Here is a 15688-nt window from a genome sequence, read left to right as displayed (position 1 = left end):
GTACTTGGTGGCAAAACCCTTGTTGGCAATCACAGAGGTCAGATGTTTCTTGTAGTTGGCCACCAGGTTTGCACACATCTCAGGAGGGATTTTGTCCCACTCCTCTTTGCAGATCTTCTCCAAGTCATTAAGGTTTTGAGGCTGATGTTTGGCAACTCGAACCTTCAGCTCCCTCCACAGATTTTCTATGGGATTAAGGTCTGGAGACTGGCTAGGCCACTCCAGGACCTTAATGTGCTTCTTCTTGAGCCACTCCTTTGTTGCCTTGGCCGTGTGTTTTGGGTCATTGTCATGCTGGAATACCCATTCACGACCCATTTTCAATGCCCTGGCTGAGGGAAGGAGGTTCTCACCTAAGATTTGACGGTACATGGCCCCGTCCATCGTCCCTTTGATGCGGTGAAGTTGTCCTGTCCCCTTAGCAGAAAAACACCCCCAAAGCATAATGTTTCCACCTCCATGTTTGACGGTGGGGATGGTGTTCTTGGGGTCATAGGCAGCATTCCTACTCCTCCAAACACGGCGAGTTGAGTTGATGCCAAAGAGCTCCATTTTGGTCTCATCTGACCACAACGCTTTCACCCAGTTGTCCTCTGAATCATTCAGATGTTCATTGGCAAACTTCAGACAGGCATGTATATGTGCTTTCTTGAGCAGGGGGATCTTGTGGGTGCTGCAGGATTTCAGTCCTTCACGGTGTAGTGTGTTACCAATTGTTTTCTTGGTGACTATGGTCCCAGCTGCCTTGAGATCATTAACAAGATCCTCCCGTGTAGTTCTGGGCTGATTCCTCACCGTTCTCATGATCATTGCAACTCCACAGGGTGAGATCTTGCATGGAGCCCCAGGCCGAGGGAGATTGACAGTTATTTTGTGTTTCTTCCATTTGCGAATAATCGCACCAACTGTTGTCACCGTCTCACCAAGCTGCTTGGCGATGGTCTTGTAGCCCATTCCAGCCTTGTGTAGGTCTACAATCTTGTCCCTGACATCCTTGGATAGCTCTTTGGTCTTGGCCATGGTGGAGAGTTTGGAATCTGATTGATTGATTGCTTCTGTGGACAGGTGTCTTTTATACAGGTAACACATTGAGATTAGGAGCACTCCCTTTAAGAGTATGCTCCTAATCTCAGTTTGTTACCTGTATAAAAGACACCTGGGAGCCAGAAATCTTTCTGATTGAGAGGGGGTCAAATACTTATTTCCCTCATTAAAATGCAAATCAATTTATAACATTTTTGACGTGTTTTTCTGGATTTTTTGTTGTTATTCTGTCTCTCACTGTTCAAATAAACCTACCATTAAAATTATAGACTGATCATTTCTTTGTCAGTGGGCAAACGTACAAAATCAGCAGGGGATCAAATACATTTTCCCCTCACTGTACCATACGTCTAAAGACATTTAGATCATTGGAATAGTACAAACCATATATTCAAAAACATTAAAGCTGGAATCATTAGTTGCTACATCCATTTTTGGACTTATAAATTAATGATATACCCATTTGATTCTTGAATCTAATTTATAAATGCCTCAAGCTTAGTTAAACTGTCGTACCCCATCGGAACCCAGAATAAAAACTTGTTTTACACCCAATGTTTGTAAACAATGTCAATGTAAACAAACACAGTATAGCCTCAAAACATGGTTAAAACAAATTTTTATATCATGTATGGTCAGACCTTGCATTCATAGCTGTCTATGAATTTGAGAGTGGTTACATTTATTCAGGCCCATCCCTCAGCTTTTTACCAAAACAAAGTCGGGGTGTCTTCTGACATTGTTTCAATTAAGGATTCTAGCTTTAATGAATTGCTGTCTCATAAGTGCTCTGAAAAAACAGTTTAGTTTTGGCAACTGTCAAATCTATCCAGTGAAACATTGTTTGTTTTTACTGCTAAAGCTTATGCTTTGGATACCAAGCTGTATAAAATGCATATCTGTACAATAAAAATCCCAACACCATTGCTCACTCACACACACTTAGTATTCTTATTTTGGAGTGTTCTGCTGTTTTGTGTAGTAGTGGGATATTGGGCACTCAAGCATCAACTCTTCAGATACTGCTAACAGTCTCTAAATCAGTGAATGTATCAGTTACTTTTAAATGCTAACATTGTAGGTCCTACATGACCACCTAGCATGGTCAGCATCACCCCACGCTTCTAGAGGTTATTTAGCAGTATACAATGTACTAGGGCATGCAAACCCTCTTTTTCATTCTGGCTAACTATGACTCCTGTCACTCGCTTTGACACACACACACATGCAGTCAGGCACACACACAATGTTAGGGTAATACCATAGACTGAGAAGCAGGCTACGGAATGAAGCATGACAGTGTAGTAAGCCCACATCTACCCTGAGTTACATACCCACAACCACTCCTGATTCAACAACCAAAACACAATGTTCCCATAATGTTAAGACAATACTTCAACCCCTACAGAGGTGGTGAGAGATCCATTTAAAGTAAAACATAATACAATATACAGAACTAAACCTAAAATATATTACCTATTAGTGAAATATTTGGGGGATTCTTTTAAAAGTATACTCTCAGTCACTTTCATTGTAAATATCTTGAAATAGGGAAGCTGTAGCAGAGAGACCGCTACGCTAGAGTGTCTGGTGTTTATTCTCAATACTGAGGGTGATATACCTGGCCTTAGGAATAGAGGGGTGAAATGCATAGTCAAACATACACGGTGCAGCATTCTAGAAGCTGTTGTAGGCAGGGTTCAAGCTACAGGAGTGTCCAAGGCTGCTGGATGCTCTCGTAAGAATGAAAAGCCATCAATGTGGACACCCCTGTCATCTTTGAATGTCAGGGCACCCCACGCATCAATGTGTAACTTCAAACCCTGGTTGTAAGAATCATGAAAGGAAGACTGAGATATAGGCTACAGTCCTTTGGAAAAGGCATAATGGCAACTTGTGTTGGTTCACTTTGACAAAGTGGTGTGTCTATGTTGGTGTGCTGGTCTTCTTCCCTCTCACGTGAAGAGAGCCTGCTTGGTTGAAGTCTCATCCACCAGCGCCTGGACTGTCATGCTCACCTTTATCATACCCTTCTCCTCTAGTATGTGATGAGGCAGACACAGCTTATCCTGTTGAGGTTCCACAGAGAAGAGAAAGAAGAGACAAACAGAGAGAGTGGGGGGGAGGAGATCGGGAATGAGTGGGACAGAAATAGGGAGACAGACAAAACATAAGTAAATCAAGACCTCTCAATGCAACGATGGTGATGAGGGAACATAGACAGTACAGGTGTGTGTAGGAGTATGTTGGATAACCATTATGAAGAATCTGAACAGCATCATCATCCTTCAGAGAATAGCAACACAAAATAGGAGAGGTGGTAACTGTACATTTATTACCAGTTCCATTCACACCATCAGATATACAAGTCATTATAAAGCCTCACAGCAATGGCTGAGTTAAAACACACAGAACTAATAGTATAATGGCGTAACAATTGCAGTCGCTGGGTAAAATAAACTTCCATCCAATGTATCTTCATGAGGTTTTAAAGTAAGAAAATAAGTCTACCGTCTGAACCACGACAATAATACAATAGTCGGCCCAAAACTTCTACATACTGTAGTCATGTAACTCCCCCAGGGTAAATCAACTATAGCAATATGAAAGTTATGTACAGGTAACTTCCAAAATAAAGGAAACCCCAATATAAAGGGTCTTAATAGGGTGTTGGACCATCACGAGCCAGAACAACTTTGATGCACCTTGGCATAGATTCTACAACTGTCTGGAACTCTATTGGAGGGATGCGACACCCTTCTTCCACAAAAAAACGTCATAATTTGGTGTTTTGTTGATGATGGTGGAAAACGCTGTCTCAGGCGCCGCTCCAGAATCTCCCATACGTGTTAAATTGGATTGAGATATGGGGAGTGAGATGGCCATGGCATATGGTTTACATTGTTTTCATGCTAATCAAACCACTCAGTGATCACTCGTGCCCTGTCATCCTATGGGGACATCGCCATAGTAGCCAAAATAATTGCCTGCCTAGCCTTTTTATACATGACCCTATGGGATGTTAATTGCTTCATTAACTCAGGAACCACACCTGTGTGGTAGCATCTGCTTTCAATATATTTTGTATCTATCATTTACTCAAGCGTTTCCATTATTTTGGCAGTTACCTGTAGATGGTCGGGTAAAGATGTGCAGTAGTGACGTGATTATTTAACTTTATTTAGTGACAGTGTTCTGTAGTGACATTTTACAATCTAGTAATAAGTAGTGTGTTTATTAGGTCCAAACCTATACACTGTTTGTTGTGTCTTTGTGTAACAGATGGCATCACTATTGAGCTTTACTATTTCCTTTGAACAGACAGTATTGTACCTGTATTTGATGTGGTTTGAAGAGAGAGACCAATGCGACAAAAAAGCGGCAAGATCCAGCTTGATAGAGGAACCCTATTAATGCTCTGTGCTTACCTGGACCCAAACTAGACAGGCTGTATGGAACCAAGAGACAATGTATGACCCCATACAACAGGTCTGTGACCCCAGAGGGCATTAATAAAGCCAAGAGTCCAACATGATAGGCTTGATTTGACACATTGGCCAAAGAGTTGTAGAGAGTCTTCCGGTAAACCCCTTGTGTACAAGCTCCAGGATTCTTTCAACAGTTGGAATGTGCAGTATTGATGGGGACAGTATATGAATGCATGTGTGTGAGGTTGTGAGTTGGTATTTATTGGAGTTTATTGGTGCGCATCTGCAATGTGTGCATGAATAAAAGTGTGTATGAGAGACACACTATGTGTGTGAGTCAGCAGTTTTCTCTGGACAGAGGAGAAGAGCACAGAAACGAGGTTGAAGAAAAAGAGGAGGAGGATTGCGAACGGAGATGTATTGGCACATGCTGGAGGGGGGGGCTTTGACAGGAGATTGACAGGTGGCATTACGTCAGCTCGCTCCAGCTATAGGCCACAAACAGCAGGAGGAGACAGAACACATGTACTAGGCTCGAGCCAATCAGGTCCCAGGGTTGCCAGGCGGGAGACGGAGCCAAGGCGACCTGTGTAGACACCTCTGGGGCAGGGCTTGGGTTTGGACTCGGGTCCTCCCCCTGTCTGTCTGAGTTCCTCCCCTCTGTGGGGGTCTCCATGGCGACCAGGGCGCACACGGTGACACGGATCGGCCGCAGGTGACACTGGATGATGTCATATGCTGAGCAGAGGGACGACTGAGGCCCCAAAGAGGAGCGGAGGAGGTAACATACAATGTAAATGAAGGTGAAGGGAGAAGGATTGGAAAAAAGGAAAATAAGTTGAAGGGATGAATGGAGAATGGGGGGAAGAGAATGATACAGATAGAAAGGAAGGGGCTCACATAGGAACATCAAAGAATTTTGTGGATGAAGAAGAGAAATACAGCCAGATAGAAGTGGAGGAGAATAATGGGGGGGGAAGAACAACACATAGGAGAAAAAATACCAGAACAAAGAAGAGGAAGAAAATGGGAAGGGAGTGCCAAGAAAAGAGAAATAAGGGGAGGGGATTCAGGGGAGAAGAAGAGAAGGGAGATAGAGGGTGGTCCGGCAGGAAAACAGAACAGAGAGAAACAAAGCAGGATGTTAACCAGTGGGAACCAAGGTCAGGGGTCAAGGTGTGTGTTTTTTGTGCAGGGCTGCGCAGGCGTGGGTTACCAGGGCAATGTGCAGGGCTGCTTTTTGAGAGAGAGTATGTGACTTACAAATTTGATCAAACTGAGACTGAACTCTGTCTCTCTTTCAGAAAGCAGGCCATGCTGTGGTGTGGAGCGTTAGGAGCAATGAGGGTGCGGTTGGTGTTTTCCAGCTACACCTTCACTTGCATTTGCTAGCATTAGCTTTCAACCCAGCATAAAACACCTGTTTCGGTGAGGCAGCGACATTTCAGCCAGCAAGCAGTAGGATTACAAGTTGGCTAGGGCCAGGTTACACAAGCAAAACCAGACTAGCAACAGCAAGCAAGCAGGAGGTCTAAGGAAGCAGCCAAGAGGTCTCAGACAGTCTCACTGTTGGTAATGGTGATACTTTGCATTCTAATGTACAGTCCCATCAGGCTACTCAAACACAGTGACTGAAAGGCAACTTTTGTAGTGTGAGGTTTCGACCAGGCTCATTGAGTGAAGAGAGAATCCTCTAAACACAATCACAGCTGTGCTTACTATACTAGCGTATGACCAAATAATGAGTCCCACTGCTACTGTATGTGTAATCACTGGGCGACAGAAATAGTGGTCATAACTACTGAATATATTTACAAAAAGGAGCAATCACATAGCAACGAGGAGCCAGGGTCACTGGGCCAATTTGATACTCACACACAAGCACACTTATTAAAGAGCGATTGCCCCTAAAAAGAAAGTTATCGTTTTGAAAATGGCCTATGTGGCATTGATAGGAGTCAAAAACATTTATTCTAGTGTCAAAATTGACTACAAAGTGTAAACAGGATAATGTTGGTTATAAAGATGATAGGAAACAATCGTATGTCACGGAATGAAGGATACTGTAACAGTTGTCTGTGGGTTCGGTTTATTTTAATCCTGCCCACAGCACCCAAGTAATCATCAATTCTGAGCGCAGCTGCACAAGACCGATCTTAATGCCCTGATGGTCAATTTGGTTTGACATTCAGTATCCCTATGGGGCTAGTTAGGGACCATCAGTAAATTACACAATGTACTTGGGACAATATTTTTAAAAGGTCAATAGCTCCAAATTTCAATGACTTAAACCTCAAACCAACTATAAATTGTAAAAAGTGGTATACAAATATTGAAAGCATTCGATGAGACAACTAAAAGATGTCCAACATGAAAATATTCCCCCATTTACATTGTGTATTTATTGATGGTCCCTAACTATCCTTAGAGATAGGCTATCCAAGGCTATCCAAAGTCAAAACAACTTTGCCACGGTTGCACACCAGCTGGCTGAAGCTAATTGGCAAAATAATTTGGCTAACTCTTCACACCTGTGAACACTCATTAAGAAATTCTAGCGGCCATGACTGAATTCAAACGTGAATTGGTTTCGGGGTGTGGTTTGATTCTGGGTGTTTTGTCAAATCAGGAAGTGCAGTCGCCAAGTCCTTTGTTACCAACCCATACACACACAAAATGTTTTAGTCAAGTAAATGACATGAGCGCTCACCAGCTCCTGGGGTCAGAAACAGGCAAGACCCGGATTAAAGTTTAAAAGTGTACCACTGGTCATTTGGTACAGCATAGAGGAAGCCCAAAGCCGTGATGACAGTATAGTCCAGTGTAATGATGATGATGATGCAGCTCTAATGCTTGTGTCATAACTTTCTCTCTCTCTTTCAGAGGAGGTAGTGGGAGGTGGGAAGGTGATTGACTAGATGTGCCAGTTCTGGGATCAAACTCTGTGCTCTGACCGGGCAGATTGCTTTAAGGTGATGATTATAAAATGGGTTTGGTCTCAATGTCAAATACATATCCTAGAACTAACTGTATTACTGTATAAACTAAAGAAGTTGTAGACTTGTCAAATGGTCTAGTTTCATCCCAGCACTAGCATCTAGCCCTTTCTGACGCTCCATTTTAGTGTGCATAGTATCTGTGTCCTCTACAGGCTGTTTGCTTCACTGATCCCTAATCAGCCCACCCACAACTAGATTCCAACCCCAATGATGCACTGTAGCATTTATTCAAACTTAACAGATCAAGGATCAGTTTCCTTCAGTCAAATCCTAACTCTAACAGGTGAATCTGAAATAGAGTGGCTGATTCAGGATCAATGAGGTGCCACTATCTAACAGACAGGAGTGTCTCACCTCGGGAACGCCCATCTTCCTACAGGCATCCAGGAAGTTCTCCACGTTCCTCCGACACTTGGCCATGCTGAGTTTGGGCTATGGGGTCACACATAGAACACATAGCTCAGGACAGACAGAAACTGTCTATCACACAAAGAATCACCCATACCTACTTATCCCTCTTCAACACCTCATTGACCCCCAGACGTACCACAGCGGACGAGGGCACATGGATGCTGGCCACGGAGCGTGGGCGAATGTGATTGGCCAGATGGCAGAGCACCACCCCGTCCATGAGGGAGGAGCCAAGGTCTTCAGGAAGAGCCAGCTTCAGTCTGCTCTCTATACTCTGAGGGGAGACAGGAGGGGTAAGAGGGGTCAAAACATACACCTTAAAACCTCTCTGGGGTATGTGGGACGTGACCGTCCCACCTGCGGGACACACTATTCAACAGCCAGTGAAATAGCAGGGTGCCAAATTCAAAACAACAAAAATCTCATAATTCAAATTTCTCACACATACAAGTATTTTACTCCATTTTAAAGATAATCTTCTCGTTAATCCAACCACATTGTCCGATTTCAAAAAGTCTTTACGGTGACAGCATAGCATTAGATTATGTTAGGACATCACCTTGACAAGAAAAACCACACAGCCATTTTCCAAGCAAGGAGAGGCATCACAAAAACCAGAAATACAGCTAAAATTAATCACTACCCTTTGATGATCTTCATCAGATGGCACTCATAGGACTTCATGTTACACAATACATGTATGTTTTGCTCGATAAAGTTCATATTTATATCCAAAAACCCCATTTTACATTGGCGTGTAGTTCAGAAATGTTTTGCTCCCAAAACATCCGGTGAATGAGCACATCAATTTACAGAAATACTCATCATAAACGTTGATAAAATATTAAACTGTAATTCAAAGAATTATAGATACACTCTCCTTAATGAAACCGCTGTGTCAGATTTAAAAAAAAAACTTTACAGCGAAAGCACACTTTGTAATAATCTGAGTACAGTGTTGAGACACGAAACCAAACCCGCCATTTTGTTTGTGGAGTCAATAAAACTCAGAAATAATATTATAAATATTCACTTACCTTTGATGATCTTCATCAGAATGCACTCCCAGGAATCCCAGGTCCACAATAAATGTTTGTTTTGTTCGATAAAGTCCATAATTTATGTCCAAATACCTCCTTTTTGTTTGCGTGTTCAGTCCACTACTCCAAATGCAGGAAGCGCGTGAAAATGTCACGACGAAAAGTCAAAAAAAGTTATATTTACATTCGTAGAAATATGTCAAACGATGTATAGCATCAACCTTTAGGATGTTTTTAACATAAATCTTCAGTAATATTCCAACCGGACAATTCCAATGTCTTCAGAAAAGAAAAGGAACACAGCTCACACTCACATGAGCACGCGCCTCTGAGCTCATGTCATTTCCTCACTCATCTGACTATATAAAAAAAAAAAGGAACAAAGTGCCTGAAGAGGGCAAAATGTGGACGGCGCCCTCTTGTTCGCCCTCTTGTTCGCTCCATATTCACAGTAGAAGCATGTAACAATGTTCTAAAGACTGTTGACATCTAGTGGAAGCCTTAGGAAGTGCAAAATGAACCCTAAGTCACTGTGTACTGGATAGGGAATCACTTGGAAAAACTACAAGCCTCAGATTTCCACACTTCCTGGTTGGATTTTTCTCAGGTTTTTGCCTGCCATGTGAGTTCTGTTATACTCACAGACATCATTCAAACAGTTTTAGAAACTTCAGAGTGTTTTCTATCCAAATCTACTAATAACATGCATATCCTACCTTCTGAGCCTGAATAGAAGGCAGTTTAATTTGGGCATGCCTTTCATCCGGACATCAAAATACTGCCCCCTCCCTACCCTAGAGAAGTTAACACATGCACAAACCGAGGACATAATGCTCCTGGATGGGGAGTTGACTTCCAGACGAGAGTGAGGGTGAGAAAGAAATTGACAGAGAAGCTCTCACCTCTCTGAGTTGTTCCATCAGCTCCAGCTCTTCTCTCAGCTGTTCCATCTTCCTCCTCATGGTGAACTGAGGATCCACAGACTCCATACTCTTATGGGTCCTCAGGAACACTACCCCCAACAGGCCGGAGGAGAGAACAACAGGTCAGCCGTTAGAAAGGGTGCTCAGCAACTAACACTTACACATACTGTACTGTACACATACATTCAGACCCACGCACACACGCATGCCAGCATGCATTTCACACCCATGAAAGCACACATACTGTAGCCTAAATACACTATACTGCATATACAAAAGTATATGGACACCCCTTCAAATGAGTGGATTCGGCTATTTCAGCCAAACCCGTTGTTGACAGGTGTATAAAATCGAGCACACAGCCATGCAATCTCCATAGACAAACATTGGCAGTAGAATGGCCTTACTGAAGCAACAACGGCTCAGCTGCGAAGTGGTTGGCCACAAAAGCTCACAGAAGGGGACCGCCGAGTGCTGAAGCACGTAGAAATCGTCTGTCCTTGGCTGCAACACTCACTACCGAGTACCAAACTGCATCTGGAAGCAACGTCAGCACAAGAACTGTTCGTCGGGAGCTTCATGAAATGGGTTTCCATGGCCGAGCAGCAGCACACAAGCCTAAGATCACCATGTGCAATGCCAAGCTTCAGCTTGAGTGGTGTAAAGCTCGCAGCTGTTGGACTCTGGAAGCACGTTTTCTTGGGTGATGAATTACGCTTCACCATCTGGCAGTCCGACGGGTGAATCTGGGTTTGGCAGATGCCAGGAGAACGCTACCTGCACAAATACATAGTGCCAACTTAAAGTTTGGTGGATGAGGAATAATGGTCTGGGGCTGTTTTCATGGTTCGGGCTAGGTCCCTTAGTTCCAGTGAAGGGAAATCTTAAAGCTACAGCATAAAATGACATCCTAGAGGATTTTGTGCTTCCAACTTTGTGGCAACAGTTTGGGGAAGGCACTTTCCCGTTTCAGCAGGACAACGCTCCTGTGCACAAAGCGAGGTCCATAAAGAAATGGTTTGTTGAGATCGGTATGGAAGAACTTGACTGGCCTGCACCTCAACCCCACTGAACACCTTTGGGATGAATTGGAACGCCGACTGCGAGCCAGGCCTAATCACCCAACATCAGTGCCTGACCTCACTAATGCTCTTGTGGCTGAATGGAAGCAAGTCCCCGCAGCAATGTTCCAACATCTAGTGGAAAGCCTTCCCCGAATAGTGGAGGATGTTATAGCCGCAAAGTGGGGACCAACTCCATATTAATGACCATGATTTTGGAATGAGACAAGCAGGTGTCCACATACTTGGGGTCATGTAGTGTAAATGCATACTGCAATATTCACTGACACCGAAATCACACTTTCTCTTACAAACGGATATGTAGCTACTGTTACTGCATGCTTGCATAACCCCTTATTCATATCCAGATGCACTCTACAGTGCTGGGCTCTCGGATGCCTTCATTGTCATGAAAGGAGTCATCTGCAGGAAGATTGAATGTGGAAAATTGGTTTTCCTAAAGACGCCCCACTTAGTCAATCCTGCATACCAACAGATAGCATGACCCCTCCAGGACCCACAGCAACTGACAGGAGATTTGAAGAGGCTTGACAATTACGCATATTTATTTGTTTTGTGTTATTGTACTCATAAAAACAGAAGTCTTCTCTGATTGTAATATATTCATAAAACCACTTTTTAACTGGTAAGCATACATATAACAAAGAAAACGCATTAGAGGAAATGAAGCATTTTTTTTAAAGTATGGGAGGAGGAAATGTATTCAGAGGAGTGTGTGTGCGTGTGTGTGTAAGAGAGAAACAGCCTTGGCCTCTGATCACATGTTACAGCCATCATTCTACAACATAGGAGTGAATCATTTACTATGTCTGTGGCCTATATTCTGGCCATAAATCTCCCTTGCAACAGCCTCCATATACAGCTCAGTGACACACCACTACATGGAACACATTCTGTAGCTCTGCCTTGTGGTACACAGTCACACCACATGGGGGAGCCCAAGAGTCACTGGGCACTTCAACCCACGCTTGGGGAAAAGGAAAGGAGAATGCATTTCTAAAGTATTCACACTAGACTTTAATAACGTTGGCCCTATCTGACCATCTCTTACAGGGGAAATGGCTCCTTGAGGGGCTATCTCAGTAGGAAGTTAGAGATAAACACAGGCCTCATCCAGAAGCATGACTGGCTGATATAGAGTAGAGAGGGGCGATCACTCCTCCATCGCCATAGAGAGAACAGGATGTTGACTATTATAGAGGGTGTGAATGTGGTTAGGGAGGGGAACATTCAATAACAGAATGAGACGTGACCATGTAGAGAGGAAGCACAGATATGTCAATTATTGTTAACACACAGAGGTCTCATACTAGGGCAGCACAACATTGGCCAGACGAGAGGGTTCGTAGATACAGCCAGTCACAATATAGGATGGGGGAATGATTTAACTCAACCCTCCTTCACTGTGGCTGGGCTGCTCCTGACCCTGACAATAACAATAACGGTTTATGACACCAGGGACTCATCTTAAAGCTGGTCACTCATCTTAAAGCTGGTCACTCATCTTAAAGCTGGTCACTCATCTTAAAGCTGGTCATTCATCTTAAAGCTGGTCACTCATCTTAAAGCTGGTCACTCATCTTAAAGCTGGTCACGCGGTGATAAAACACAGGAGTTAATGAATTAGGACATGATAAGCTCCTCCCCTTTCTCCCCTTCTTTCCTTCCCTCCTCTCTCTGATAATGTTTGGTCCTTAGAGGCCCATACTGACAGGCTGTCAGTCACTTTTACACAGATGGAGAAACAGAGACTGTGGACACCTTCTCGTCAATTCACTGACTACCCCATCAACAACTCACGCACCACACACACCAGGATTGTGCTCAATTCTGAATCTGGGAATTGACTCCCATTCAACTGATGAGTTGAAAATCAAATTGAATCAATGTGAATTTGAGTAACAGGAAGTAGAATGTAATTCAGTGCAATTCAATATAATTACATGTTTGATGTTTTATGTAAAGGATGTACAAAACATTAAGAACACCTGCTCTGTCCATGACAGACTGACCAGATTAATCCAGGTGAAAGCTACGACACATTATTGATGTCACTTGTTAAATCCAATGAGACAGGTTAAAGAAGGATTTTTAAGCCTTCAGACAACTGAGACATGGATTGTGTGTGTGCCAAAGTGCCTTTGAGCGGAGTATGGTAGTAGGTGCTAGGCGCACTGGTTTGTGTCAAGAACCGAAACACTGCTGGGTTTTTCACGCTCAACAGTTTCCCATGTGTATCAAGAATGGTCCACCACTCAAAGGACATCCAGCCAACTTGACATAACTGTGGGGAGCATTGAAGTCAACATGGGCCAGCATCCCTGAGGAACGGTTTTGACACCTTGTAGAGTCCATTCCCTGACAAATTGAGGCTATTCTGAGGGCAAAAGGGGGTGCTCAGTGTATATTTTATTAACTAGGCAAGTCATTTAAGAACATATTGATATTTACAATGACGGCATACCCCGGCCAAACCCTAACGATGCTGGGCCAATTGTGCGACGCCCTATGGGACTCCCAATCATGGCCGGTTGTGATACAGCCTGGAATCAAACCAGGGTCTGTAGTGACGCATCTAGCACTGAGATGCAGTGCCTTAGACAGCTGCGCCACTCGGGTGTACATAGACTACACCTAATATAGAATAGAAGAGGTAGTAGAATTTCACTGAATACAATAACATTTCCTTTAATTCAAATTCGCAATTCTGTATCCTGTTTAACTACCTCAGTTCAAATTCAAAAATTGAATTTACCTAAGTGTGTGGCTAGACTGCAAACTCTCCTTCCAGACTCATATTAAACATCTCCAATCCAAAATTAAATCTAGAATCGGCTTCCTATTTCGCAACAAAGCCTCCTTCACTCACGCCTCCAAACATACCCTCGTAAAACTGACTATCCTACCGATCCTCGACTTCGGCGATGTCATTTACAAAACAGCTTCCAATACTCTACTCAGCAAACTGGATGCAGTCTATCACAGTGCCATCCATTTTGTCACCAAAGCCCCTTATGCCACCCACCCCTGCGACATGTATGCTCTAGTCAGCTGGCCCTCGCTACATATTCGTCGCCAGACCCACTGGCTCCAGGTCATCTATAAGTCTGTGCTAGGTAAAGCTCTGCGTTATCTCAGCTCACTGGTCACGATAACAACACCCACCCGTAGCACATGCTCCAGCAGGTACATCTCACTGGTCATCCCCAAAGCCAACACCTGCTTTGGCCGCCTTCCAGTTCTCTGCTGCCAATGACTGGAATAAATTGCAAAAACCGCTGAAGCTGGAGACTTATATTTCCCTCACTAGCTTTAAACATCAGCTATCTGAGCAGCTAACCGATCGCTGCAGCTGTACATAGCCCACCTGTAACTAGCCCATCCAATGTACCTACCTCATCCCCATATTGTTTTTATTTACTTTTCTGCTCTTTTGCACACCAGTATTTCTACTTGCATATCATCTGCTCATCTATCACTCCAGTGTTAATCTGCTAAATTGTAATTACTTCGCTACTATGGCCTATTTATTGCCTTACCTCCTCACTCCATTTGCACACACTGTATATAGACTTTTTTTTCCTACTGTGTTATTGACTGTACGCTTGTTTATTCCATGTGTAACTCTGTGTTGTTGTTTGTGCCGCACTGCTTTGCTTTATCTTGGCCAGGTCGCAGTTGTAAATGAGAACTTGTCCTCAACTAGCTTACCTGGTTAAATAAAGGTGAAAAAAAAATATTATAATAATAATTTATGAGGCATTCTCAATTAAATTCTGAATTGAGAACAACCCTGACACACATGCGAGCGCCCAAGATGCGGACCCCTCAGGGGTGCATGCTCAGTCCCCATCTGTACTCCCTGTTCACCCACGACTCCAACACCATCATTAAGTTTGCTGACAACACAACAGTGGTAGGCCTGATCACCATCAACGATGAGACAGCCTATAGGGAGGAGGTCAGAGGCCTGACCATGTGGTGCCAAGACAACAACCTTTCCCTCAACGTGAGCAAGACAAAAGGAGCTGATCTTGGACTACAGGAAAAAGAGGACCAAGCACGCCCCCATTCTCATCGACGGGGCTGCAGTGGAGCAGGTTGAGAGCTTCAAGTTCCTTGGTGTCCACATCACCAACAAACTAACATGGTCCAAGCACACCAAGACAGTCGTGAAGAGGGCATGACAAAACCTATTCCCCCTCAGGAGACTGAAAAGATTTGTCATGGGTCCTCAAAAGGTTCTACAGCTGCACCATCGAGAGCATCCTGACTGGTTGCATTACTGCCTGGTATGGCAACTGCTTGGCCTCCGACTGCAAGGCAGGGGGTAGTGCGAACGGCCCAGTACATCACTGGGGCCAAGCTTCCAGCCATCCAGGACATCTATACCAGGCGGTGTCAGAGGAAGGTCCTAAAAATTGTCAAAGAGTTCAGCCACCCTAGTCATAGACTGTTCTCTCTGCTACCGCACGGCAAGCGGTACCGGAGCGCCAAGTCTAGATCCAAGAGGCTTCTAAACAGCTTCTACCTTCAAGTCATAAGACTCCTGAACAACTAGTCAAATGGCTACCCAGACTATTTGTAGTGCCCTCCCTCATCCCCTCTTTACACCACTGCTACTCTCTATTGTCATCTATGCATAGTCACTTTAAAAACTCTACCTACATGTACATACTACCTCAAATAACCGGTGCCCACGCACATTGACTCCGTATTGGTACCCCCCACTATATAGTCTCGCTATTGTTATTTCACTGC

General features: G+C 43.8%; 1 protein-coding gene across 6 annotated transcripts in view; it reads right to left on the bottom strand.

Annotated features, from left to right (window-relative positions):
• Positions 1–1237: 1237 nt before the first annotated feature.
• Positions 1238–15688, bottom strand: part of LOC106582244 (leucine-rich repeat and calponin homology domain-containing protein 1) — a 102422-nt gene continuing 87971 nt past the window's right edge. For 4 of the 6 annotated variants that reach the window (XM_014165114.2, XM_014165116.2, XM_014165118.2 and 1 more), the window contains 4 exons: positions 9825–9934; positions 8019–8156; positions 7826–7903; positions 3359–5226 (listed from right to left, as the gene is read on the bottom strand). In XM_014165114.2, the coding sequence (XP_014020589.1) occupies positions 4942–5226; positions 7826–7903; positions 8019–8156; positions 9825–9934 (611 nt within the window). In that variant the 3' untranslated portion in view covers positions 3359–4941. Of the gene's footprint in view, positions 3114–3358; positions 5227–7825; positions 7904–8018; positions 8157–9824; positions 9935–15688 lie in introns of those variants that run through there. The other 2 variants (XM_014165117.2, XM_014165119.2) reach the window with 1 other exon arrangement.

Source organism: Salmo salar, chromosome ssa21 (genome assembly GCF_905237065.1).
Source record: "Salmo salar chromosome ssa21, Ssal_v3.1, whole genome shotgun sequence".
Classification (NCBI taxonomy): domain Eukaryota; kingdom Metazoa; phylum Chordata; class Actinopteri; order Salmoniformes; family Salmonidae; genus Salmo; species Salmo salar.
The sequence above is the reverse complement of the archived record's forward strand: the minus strand, read 5'-3'. Positions and strand labels throughout refer to the sequence as shown.